At 42.9% G+C, this 11,770-nt stretch overlaps 1 protein-coding gene across 1 annotated transcript; it reads left to right on the top strand.

The window, feature by feature from the left end:
• Nucleotides 1-3: 3 nt before the first annotated feature.
• USE1 (unconventional SNARE in the ER 1) lies at nucleotides 4-3,716 on the top strand (the record flags this gene model as incomplete). The annotated part of the gene is made up of 8 exons (XM_010169325.2): nucleotides 4-36; nucleotides 223-272; nucleotides 1,123-1,201; nucleotides 1,698-1,850; nucleotides 2,066-2,084; nucleotides 2,802-2,832; nucleotides 3,063-3,225; nucleotides 3,456-3,716. Coding segments are annotated over 8 exons (711 nt in total), but the record flags the coding sequence as incomplete, so codon positions are not given.
• Nucleotides 3,717-11,770: the final 8,054 nt, after the last annotated feature.

Genomic DNA, 11,770 nt, shown 5'->3' with positions numbered 1-11,770 from the left:
GAGCGGCGGGACCCCGAGGAGTGGCGGCTGGAGAAGGTGAGGCGCGGCCGGGAACCTCCTATCCCTGCAGCAACGCGGTTCGGCTTCTCGAAATAAACTGAGGCAGCGAGTGCTGTGGAGAGTGAGAACTCTTTAACTTCGCCCTCAGCCGCGGGGCACCCTCTGCCAGGCAGAGTATTGCTCCTTCATCCTGTCGTTTCAAAGCTGTTTTTTTCTCCTCAGTATGTGTCTGCTCTCGAGGACATGCTCCGAGAGCTGAAGAAGCAGTCGAGGTGAGTCGCTGGATTTTTTTATCTCTTACTTATAAGCCAGACGCAGCCCACAAACACGGCAGCAGTGCAGACACTTCACAGAACCACAGAGTGTCAGGGATTGGAAGGGACCTCAAAAGATCATCCAGTCCAACCCCACTGCCAGAGCAGGAACCTCAATGAGATCACACAGGAAGGCGTCCAGGCGGGTCTTGAATGTCTCCAGAGAAGGAGACTCCACACCCTCCCTGGGCAGCCTGTCCCAGGGCTCTGGCACCCTCACTGGAAAGAAGTTTCTTCTCAAGTTGAAGCAGAACCTCCTGTGTTCCAGCTCACGCCCATTGCCCCTTGTCCTACCATTGGGCATCACTGAGAAGAGCCTGGCTCCATCCTCCTGACATTCGCCCTGTACATATTTATAAACATTAATTAGGTCTCCCCTCAGTCTCCTCTTCTCCAAGCTAAAGAGCCCCAGCTCCCTCAGCCTTTCCTCAGCAGGGAGATGCTCCACTCCCCTCATCATCTTGGTGGCTCTGTTCTGGACTCTCTCCAGCAGTTCCCTGTGGAAATGTCTGTCAGTGAGGGAGAAACACAGCAAAGCAGCTGTGCCACAGCCCTGTGAGGAGCTGTGCAACTGTCCTGTTCTGCTGCTTGTCAGCCATGGCCCTGGGCAGTGCCCTGTCCCTCTGACATGCTGTCCCTCAGGCTTCAGTGCCTTGGAAAAGGTGATTTGCAAGGAGTTACAAGTGTGTTCCTACCCTGAGGCTAATTCTGATAAAAGATACTTCATTGAAGAATCGTGGGTTAGTTTATAATAGAAAATATTGATAGATTCTGGTTTTCATAATGATTTTTTTTCTAATTCCAATAGCAAGCCAGCCCCAGAACTCCTGAATGAATACTCTCGCAAAGTGGACTTCCTAAAGGGGCTTCTGGAAGCTGAAAAATTGGTAAGATCCCTTAGTTCAGCTTGAAAAGACTCCATTTATATTCACCCCATTGCCTGGTTCCTATTTTTGCCTTTATCTTATGTCTCAAAATAACACTTGTTAAAATCTTACTAGGCAGTCCTTGTAAAAACATGAATAAATTTATTGGCTTTCTGTATGTTGTTAGAAGGGGGTGTTGTATGAAACCTGAAACTTCTTTCCTCCTTTTCAAAAGCAAAAGTACCTCTTGCCTATATCCTTCTCACTTCTTTGATGTGAGATACAGAGGCAGATACTGTCCATTAGGCCTAACGCCTCTTTTGAACAGAATCACATGGATTTGGAGAGCTGTGAAGTGCTGATAAGCTGTACTGCAATTAGTGCTGGACTCACTTCGCTGTTCTGTGGGAAGCAGCTGTGGAAATGCTCCCTGAATCTTTGTTCATCACACATCTGGGTGGCCTCACAGTGCAGAATGTGATATTCATGACTTTTCATTGCTTCTTCCTACTCACAGTCTTCATCAACTGAAAAGGCTCTGGCAAATCAGTTCTTGGCCCCTGGACGTACCCCTACAACAACCAAAGAGAGAACCCCAGCTACTAAAACAGTTCATCTGCAGACAAAGGCTCGTTGCACAGGCAAGATGAGGAGTGAGCTGCTTGGTACAGTATGTTTTGGTCCTACTGCTTCTTTACTGCTATTTGATAGATTGTCTCTTGTTGCCTTTGGTGGCTGTGCCTCAGATGTGTCCCAGGATGGGTGGGAATCACCTTTTTCTGGTTTGGATAGTCTAAATGCTGGGCACAGGCACTATGCTAGGCCTGGAGAACTCTCTTTTATCACTACCCCTTTGTAATTTTTCGTTCTCTCTCTGCCTTCCAGGACTCCTTGGCTATGGATGGTAAGTTTAATTTGTTATTTTCTCTAACTTTAGTTAACCTGGGTCTTAAAGGGAGGGAAGGAGGAAGGTCAAGCATTGGAGATTGGCCACAGTGTCTCAGTTCATTTCAAGATAGCAGATGTTAAAAACAAACAAAACTAAAAAGCCTTAACAGATGAAAGCCCAAGCGTTGTTGTCAGTGTAGTAGCAGAGACTTGCAGGAACCTATTTTTCTAGAATTTGTACAGAAACAGACACTCTAATTATAGAATTAGCAAGGGCAATTTTATTGTTGCTCCTGTTTTCTTCTGCTCTGAGCAAATCATGTGATTTTAGGCGCTTAGAGTAGGCGTTGTTCAGTTCCTCTTAAATATACAGCCATGGTATTCACATAGGGAACTGGTAGGAATTAATTTGCGGTTTCCATAGCTACTGTTACAGTGGCTGGAGCTGGGCCAATCAAACGTGTCCTGAAAGAGAACACCAAGACACACAGGCTTAAACCATGCCCTCAGGGATATGATTCATCTGTTTTTTTCTCTCCACCATACTTTGATGTTACCTGTTGTCTTTTCCTTGTGGAAAGCAGGTAGTTATTTGAAATCCGTATTCCCTGAGGTAGAGAGCCAAGTAGGATTTGGACATCTGAAAATCCCTTACAGAAAACTTGTTTCTTCAGTTTATGATTTCTCAGGAATTTATAACATGCTAAAACACAAATTTTAACTCTTTTTCCAGATTCTGAGGAGTTAAACGTAAGGAAACGGAAGTAAGTAAAAATTTCTCATTCTGATGCTCAGTGTTTTGGGCACTGCTTTCCCAGTGACCTTTAAATCACAAAGGTACTTCCATTTGGGTGAAGTGCCTGCAGGTAGAAAGCTGATTTCAGCTGATTTTACTGTTCTTGTTGTCTTGTCAGAGTTGCAGAGACTGGGGAGACCTTGGGAGGTCAACCCACAAGTACAAATCCCAATTTTTTTTTCCCTTGTGCTCTTGCAGAGGCCTTGCACCTGATGAGAAGCAGTCAGCAGTGGAGCTGGATGCTGTGTTACAGCACCATCAGGATGTGCAGGAGAAGTTAGCTGAAGAAATGCTAAGTTTGGCTCGCAGTCTCAAAAACAACACTCTGGCTGCACAGAATGTGATAAAACAGGATAACCAGGTATAATGCATGTTAAAGTGCTAAACTCTCAATTTTGCCACCCAGAAGGTTAAAGTGCTAATATGTTAAATCCTGTGTCTACAACTTGATTCCAGGTGAGATGAGAGTGGGGAGACTTGGAGGCAATACCTGTCTTCTTCCACAGTGCAATTGAACCTTTCTCTTGGAACAAACATTGGTCAGAACTTTCATATCTGAGTTTGAAACCTTTTCTTCTCTTTTATCCCCAGACACTATCCCATTCTCTCAGGATGGCAGACCAGAACTTTGAGAAGCTCAAGGATGAATCTGACCGCCTTGAACAGCATGCAAAGAAATCAGTCAACTGGCTATTATGGATCATGTTAATTGTAGTTTGTTTTATATTCATCAGCATGATTCTCTTTATCAGAATCTTCCCCAAACTGAAATGATTATTTTATTTTATTATTTTATTTTTTTTAAAGCTGCCAGAGTGCAGTTGGGAAGCTCAGCTGGTATGAGAACTGGCAACAATCAATTTCTTTGCCACTTATCATGTCCTTAAAGAGGCTGCCCAAGGCCTACCCTTGCACCTCTCCTGCAATCCTCTGGATTCAGTGTAGGGTTTAATGGGGAAGGTTTTCTACACTTGGACACTTGGTTTCTTTTTTTACTTAGTTAATATTGTTGCCTGTTGAGGGGAAAACTGGAATAAAAATAATTTACTGAGTTGCTAACGGGTTCCTTAGTGGATAGATACAGTCCTGGTTTTAATGTGGCTGTGGCAAATGTTAGGACTCCTAAAAGACATTTACTCAATATGAATATAAGTAACAGTTGAAGTCTTACAACTTTTCTTGTCTTTACAGCTTTACTGTACTGAAGTAGGACCTTGCTGCCAACAGGATATTTAATTACAGAGTTATGTACGTACACAGCTGTAGGGTGTAGGAGGAGAATGCTGCCATTGAGTTGCTTGCCTGGCTCAGATTCAGAGAGTATCAACAGGTAAAACTATTCTCAGGCTCACCTTTTTCCCAGATGGGTATTTGGGACTTTGGACTTTGCAGTATTCTTCAGTTCAGACTTTAGAAGGGCTGAAGTTGCTTGCTGTTGCAATGTTTGCTTCCCTTCTTGTACGCGCAAATGTTCTCACTTACTTACCCATTGTCTGTTATGTTGATGCTGTTGCTTGAAGAAATACACTGTGACCCTGGCATGGCAGAATTGTACACACAGTACTCTCCGTGTGGTGTAGACCTCACCTGTACATACAGTTTGTCACTGTAAGGTGAGGGCAAAGGAAGCTGGTGTCTTCAAGACAGAAATAATAATAATTAAAAAATAAGCCTTTAACTTTTGTTATTCTGGTCAAGAGTGTTCGTGTCAAACTTGTATTCTTAAAGGTCACTACAATAAAGCAGAGATGAAATAAACTAGAATTAATATTTTTAAAACACTGCTACGGGGAGAAAAATTTAGAGCCTGCAGTAAAGCAAGGTTTGTTGTGACAGGGTAAGAGCCGTTTTGAAGTGCTTGTGATGAGCTAAAAGCAAACGGTGCATCTCGACTGTTTCCTCTGGAGTCACTGGGAAGTGCTGGTGTTTCACATGGAGGAAGGGAGGAGCAGCAAGTGCCCCCCGAGTGTTCTTTTGCCGTTTCTATTGCTGTTGGGAACCACTAGATGGGGTGTTCTCCGTCTGTCTGTCTGTCTGGCCATCTCTGCAGCCCCGGGTTAGAGGAAGGAGGGGGGGAAGAGCTGTTTGTCGCAACAATTGAGTTCTTATGAAAATCCAACTGCTTCTTTGAACGCATCCCAGAGTAGCAGGCTCTGTTTGGGTTGTTCTTTGTTCTTTACACAAACAGCTGTGTTAATGAAGCCAGTTAACATTTTTCACATAAAGTATTTTTGTCCATGTAACAGGATGTTTGCAGTTTAGTGTGCCATTCACTTTCAGATCATCAAATCAGTGATTATACTACGAGTACAGCTTTTTCTTCTGGCTCCTCATCTACACGATGTGCTTGTTCTGTTCAAGGAAACTTGTCACTTACCTTGAACTTTATAGAAATTTACATTTGTAACAATCCATTTATGGGCATTTCTACTTTTCCCAGAAGTTTTTCTTCAGCTGTGACGTTTGACATTTCACTGTGCTTCGTTAGTGAATGCTGTCTCACCAAATTATTTTTTTAAATTCTAATTGTTTACTACTTTCCCTGCAGGCATTTCAGTGCTGAGCTCTTCTCTTAGAGCAGAGGTTGTGTGTAGTGCTGGAATGTTTTTTGTGTGAGAGATACTGGAATGATACAACACTAATGCTTCATCATCTAGAACATTTTCCCCTTTATTACTTGAAATAATATTTTTTTCCAGCTTGTATCACTGCAGACAAGTTTAAAGCTGAATTTTGCTATCGGCTCTATGTTGGCTATAACTTTTTGGCACTTACAAATTAGAAGTTCAAGTGGAAAGACCTGAAAGGGAACTACTAGTGATAGCTTGCCCCCAAGAAAATATCCACCCCTCCAAGTCAACAGCAGTTCCTTTACAAAGAAGCCTGCTAGGAAATCAGTTCAGAAACCCATGCTGTTTAACTTTTGACCGTTGACATTTCATGAGTGTTTGTTATTTTGAAGGATCAACTGCCAGGGATGAGATTGAATCCTGTAACTACTAACACCTTTTGTGATATCTGGCATGACTGTTGAGCACAGTGCCTCCAGCACTGCACTGAGCTGCTGGTCACCTCTGACCTGGTGGAAGAATGTTACCTTCTACCCTGGCAAACCAAAGGGATTAATTGCCTCAGTGGTCAACAATCTCCCTGGACACAATGACTGTTTTGTCAATTGGCAGTTGCAGTCTTTGCTTTTCTTGAGTTCATTTAGTCATTATGATCATTCAAAAACACTTTGAAGATCAGTGCTAGTAGTATTGAGAATAAACAATTACTCAAGGCTTTGTGACATTTCATGGATGGAGTGACAGTGTTTATTTTTGACCAATGTCTGGTGGTGGTGGTTGTACAATCTGCTCCTTCAGCCCTCAGCTCCATTTCAGAGCGTGGCGTTCTGATGTGCTGCTTTTTACAGGATAATGTTATATATAGAAACATCTTTTTGTGAGAGTTGCAAACATTGTGAAGCGAGAATTGCTTAACTTTCCCAAAAGCTTGGGAAATCCAGATGGAGAGATGTTTATCAGGCAGAGGGATGGGCCTTGGTTGGCTTCTTGGCAGACTACCTACTTTCAGGCAGCAAGTTAAAAAAAAAAAAGAAATCTTTTGGAGACTTGGGTCATGTCAGGCCAGTGAATGCACCGTTTGGAAGCAACAGTAACTATAGGTCAGTCTAAGCTTTTCTGGTAAACATCGTTGGTGACAGAAACTCTTTGTATTGTAATACTTAATGTTGAAGCAGTATCCTCAGTCACAGCAGATTTGATGTTTTAGAAGGATTTGTTACAGGAAGGATTCATGGATGGCAGGAGCAGACTGCTGTGTGTGATGGCTGCTGTGGATGGGTAATCTCGACTTGTTTTGGGTATGTGTTCCCCAGGCTTTGCTTTACAAAACCTCAGTGTATCAGACTTTATAGGTTGTGAGCAGCTTTCCAAAACGGGCAGCTCTTCTGCCAAAAGGGACGTATCTTAAAAGGGTGAAAATGATGGAGTGGACAGGCCGGGGTTCTGCTCCCAGCTGTTCACCATGATCAATACCAGGCAAGTCACCTCCATTCTCTGCTGTAAACCTGACATGAAACCACAGAATCAAAGTCTGATGATTAATAGTTACAAGCATGAAAAAAATTTTAACCATGATAATATAGCAGATAGGAGCAGAAAATAATAATCAAATTTCTTGGTCTATAGCAGAGTGCTGATGACATTCCAGAGTCCTACAGCCCAGTGCAGGGCTGGCTGGTAGCTCTTGTCCTGATCTGCCACATTGCTGAGGTTTGGTGTGTGCTCACTATGTGTTCCCACTGAACAGGAGTGACATAAAACCCGACTTCACTAAATCAATACCACCTGTCACATGACACCGCTGTGACATTTCTGGCACGAGCGCTACCTCCTCATAGGAGATGGAAGTGGGAAGCAGCAGCAGTTAGTGAATAATGGATTAGATATGCCTGATTTGTAACATTTACAAAGAAAGGGCGTGTCTCCTAGCTACAGAACAAACTGCTTATCAAAATGGGAACTAGAAGTTCTGTCTCGTTCCAAAATGCAAAATGAGAGAGGGGGGGAAAAATAAAACAGTGTGGAGCGTACAATTACGCTCTGCTGAACGTCCCTCTGCTACCCAGAGGGTTGTTCCAACAAATTTGACTCTGGATCAGCAAAAACATGAATTAGTGTAAAGGAATAAAAAAAAAGAGAGACAAAGAAAGGGGGGCGTAGGGGGGCCGAGCTGTAGATTAGAACCGGTAGAGCCAGTTGGTCACCTGGAGCGTGAGGTGCCCACACTGTGTATTAGAGAGTGACGCTGCCGCAGCCGCTAACTCGCACGTGGCTGCTGATAGAGAACAGCACGCCTGGCAGCAGCCGCGTAGGTGGTGCAAACTAGACGTGGGGTTGGCTTAGGTGTACTGTGAGAAGCTGTAGGAAAGAATGGTGGATGAGGAGGCTGGAGGGGTTTGAAGGCCAGATAAGAGATCGAGCTCGCTGTTTAGCAGCTGGGCCCCGCGTGCTAGACAGAGGGTGGGCATGCTTTTTATAAGGGCAGTTAATGATAGAACAAGGGGAAATGGCTTTAAACTGGAAGAGGGGAGGTTTAGATTAGATATTAGGAATAAATTCTTCACTGTGAGGGTGGTGAGACACTGGCCCAGGTTGCCCAGAGAAGCTGTGGCTGCTCCTCCCTGGAAGTGTTCTCGGCCAGGCTGGATGAGGCTTTGAGCAACCTGGTCTAGTGGAAGGTGTCCCTGCTGCTGGCAGGGGGGTTGGGACTGGATGAGCTTTAAGGTCCCTTCCAACCCGAACCAGTCTGGGATTCTATGATTCTACACTGACTGTCGTCTGGTTCTTGTAGCAATCAAGAAAAATCTACGTTCTTTCGAGTAGATTTTCGATTTCGAAATCAAAAGATTTCATGCTGAATTAGAACAAAAATGTTCTGACAAGTCAAATATTGCATCTGCCTCTGTGACATCCAAAAATTAAACTGAACCAACACAGAAACTGGACAAAAAAAGATGAAAGGAGGCAGTGCTCTCCAGTCCAGGGGGAGCTGTGATTTCCTTTGCATCCTTCACCTCCAGTTGCTTTGAACCTCATGTGGCAGAGATGCCCTCTGCCATTTTCACCTTGGGCAAAGGTTTTATTTGCTAATGTAACAATGGAATTCTCCAGAAGGATCTGACAGTGTTTCCTGTTTCAACAGTAAAAAAAAAATGGGACTTCTGTCCTTAGCACGTAAAGTGACCGGATCTTCATCCTCTGAGCCCTCTCCCGTCAAGAGGAGAGCAGTCACTTATCGGATTTGCTGTGGACGGAAGGAAGGGTAAGAAAGGAACTTTGTCAATCCATGACGTGAAATATTTTATATTAAGAGATTTGGCAAATGATTCTATGTGACTCCAAACAGGATGAGATAAATTTTCCAAGGTCAGCTCTCCCATACTCCCAGCTTTAGGTCTAGTCACCGAGAAGTCAATTCTGTAACCTTTACAGCAACATCCTGCCAATGATGCAGAGGCTTGGCTATTGTTGGCTTCCACAGCAACTCTTCTGCATCTTCAAAGGGCAGGAGGCTGAATAATGTGCGTAGTGCATGGTGAGAAACTTGAGAGCAGGAAAATATGTTTGACAAATCAATAAAAATAGAGCAACCTGAGAAATGGGGTAACTCTTCACACAGGCAGTTGCACCCTGTTGTTGGGAAAAGGCCGTATTGAGTGGTGGATGAAGCAGAAAGTGAGAATTCTGCCTCTCTTCTGGCTTGCTGGGTGGCTTTGACCCTACAGACGTTGTGCACCTTTTATAAGGAGGCACTAGACATACAGCATTAAATTGCTATTTCTCTGGCTTTTTTGTACCCTTTTAGTCTGTGCTGTGATTCTTGGCAGCTGTGAAGTGACTGGTAGAGCAAAGATGAATCCATGGGACAGCTCTTTTTTGGGGATTTCAGTTTTTAGCAGGAACAAGGCTTTTGATGGAGCCTGTAAATTTACTGCATTACCTTGTGATGTTCTGCTTTCATATTCTATAGTGTGTAGCACTTTTGCTGTGTTTTACCTCAGCTGAAATGCCAAAGATGACAAAAAAATGAAGTGTGTGTTTTCATGAAAATACCACAGCGGGGGACCACCATTTGGGTTCCAGCTCTGAAAGTACATTAAACATTTTGTCATGCTAATTTTTGAAATAGTTTCAAAAGGAAAAGATCACTGCCTTCCAAATGCACTGAGGATTTCAGAGCCACCAAGTGTCTGATACTTTTTATATATTTTTCTAAATTTTGTCCTATGAAGAATATCCTTTTTGTCCTCTAAAGAATATCCTTTACCTGCTGCAAGTGTACAGTGTTCGGGTGTGTAGTAATAGATAATTTTCTGCATCAAAGAGAAAAAAAATGTTAAAAGTTAGAAAACTGAGTATTATTTCAAAGTTTCATACCCATTTTCTTTGCCTTCCCTGGCAGATGATACTTATGAGATTTATTTAAGTAAGGAACGGACCAAAACAAAACAAATAATTCTTTGTGGGGTTAAATAGGTAGATACCCTTTATTTCAAGAATCTCTGTATTTATTTTCCTCAGAGGATTCAGAAATGAACCTCTAAAGTTTGTAAGTGTCACAGTTCATAGCAGACACTTATCCCTGCTTAGTTCTAAGTTACTTAACTAAACCATGAAACATCTGTGGAGGGGAGAAAGAAATGTGAATGTTGTCAGAGAAAGGAGTCATATTTAATATATCAAATGAGTGAGATTTTAGTAGTTTCTTGAATCAGAAATTAGAGGAAAGCCTGCAGTGCAGCTATTAGGAGAAAAAAAAAAAGAGTAAGCAGGTGCTGGCTGTGTTTCTTTACACCCACATTGCTACTGTGAGTTTATCTGATTGCAAACCTAGCGTACTGTAGCATGATGAATACAGAGCAGTGAGTGCATGGGAAAGATGCTGGAAAGATGGCACTCTGATGTTCTTCATCAGTAATTAGAAACTAAAAATAGTATTTTAGGGAATTTTAAATCTGTAGCCTTTAATCCTCCCGTGCCAATCTGTAAACTGATATCATTATTACATGAAAGGCAGTAAGAACCCAAGTGAGTAAGCAAAAGGAGGTTGCTATTACAGTCACAGTATAAATTCCGCATGGCCCAAGCCGTCTAGATGATGTTTGGCTCTGTTTTATGCAAAGTCTATAGTCATAAAGCAGGTTAATTTGCAAGCAGAGAACACATAGTTTCGTTGTTTATTTCCATTCCTTAACAAGCCCTTACTTCCTGCAGTATGCCGAAGAGAAATGAGTTAGGTTCTGAGTCTCTTCTGCACTCGTGAGTTGTCAGTAGCAGCATACGTGTGAGAATGGCAGCAAGAACAGAAAGGTGGGGGGAAATTTCTTCTCACCGTGGCAGTTCTGACGCACCAACGGGCTGAATCAACAGCTCATGTGCTGTACAGACACACAGCTTCTCGTGCTATAATAATCACAGATAAACCATTCTTTTTTCTTACGCTGGGCCTTTTATCTAAACATTTAATAGTTTGCAAATGGTTAAGATGTAGTTATTGTTACCCAAGTGCCATCACAACTTGTACTGCTTACGCTCAGGTGCTTTAGTCACATCAGGTTCTCGACCTTACCCATCCAACTGGGACACCTCAATGAGTGAACCATTAAAAAATAGATGTGATTTCATCAACCAGTCCTTCCCTTCACAACTATGTAATATCCCTGTGACAACTGCAGTCATTCTTTAAATGGAAAAGTAACACAAAGTATTTAAAATAGTGCAAACTCTCATAATGCAATTCGGTGTCTAGAAAAAGGAGCCGATGTTAAGTGACCTGCTGGGAACCACTGACCCCCAGAGCAAGAAGTGTCGTACAAGAGTGAGATCTCTTGTAAGCTGAAGGTGGTGGGGGAAAGATTTGAAACAAGAATGTTTATTTACCAAGTATTTTTTTTAATTTAAAAAAGCTTTATTCCAGCAGTTTTTTATAACTCAGTATCTTGCAGAAATAGGTGAAAGCAAGTGCCGGATAAAATTACTGGAAGTTGCCAGGAAATGTACTGTTGTGGCTTAGCACGACTACACAGCAGGGATGATTAAAAAAAAGGAGAAAAAGGCATCAAGTGCTGAATCTTACTGGAAAAAAAGACAAGTGTAAGTTTTAAATGGTTATTTGGATTGGGCTTTTTGATACTGAAAAAGGTACCCTCTCCCCAGCTCTTTTTAGTGAATCTTTGGGGCACTTTATTCTCTCCAAATACTTTACTGAGAGGAGTGGAAGGGCCACAGCTGGGGCAGCAGCCCTGCTCTGAAGCTGGGCTTTGGGCCATCCCCACCTCTCCTTTCCCCTTCCTCGGGCAGCTGGTTTTGCAGCAGGAGCCCTCCCCTGCCTCCCCG

This window comes from Antrostomus carolinensis, unplaced genomic scaffold (genome assembly GCF_000700745.2).
Source record: "Antrostomus carolinensis isolate BGI_N321 unplaced genomic scaffold, ASM70074v2 scaffold6216, whole genome shotgun sequence".
Classification (NCBI taxonomy): Eukaryota; Metazoa; Chordata; class Aves; order Caprimulgiformes; family Caprimulgidae; genus Antrostomus; species Antrostomus carolinensis.
This window is presented reverse-complemented; position numbering and strand designations above follow the sequence as displayed.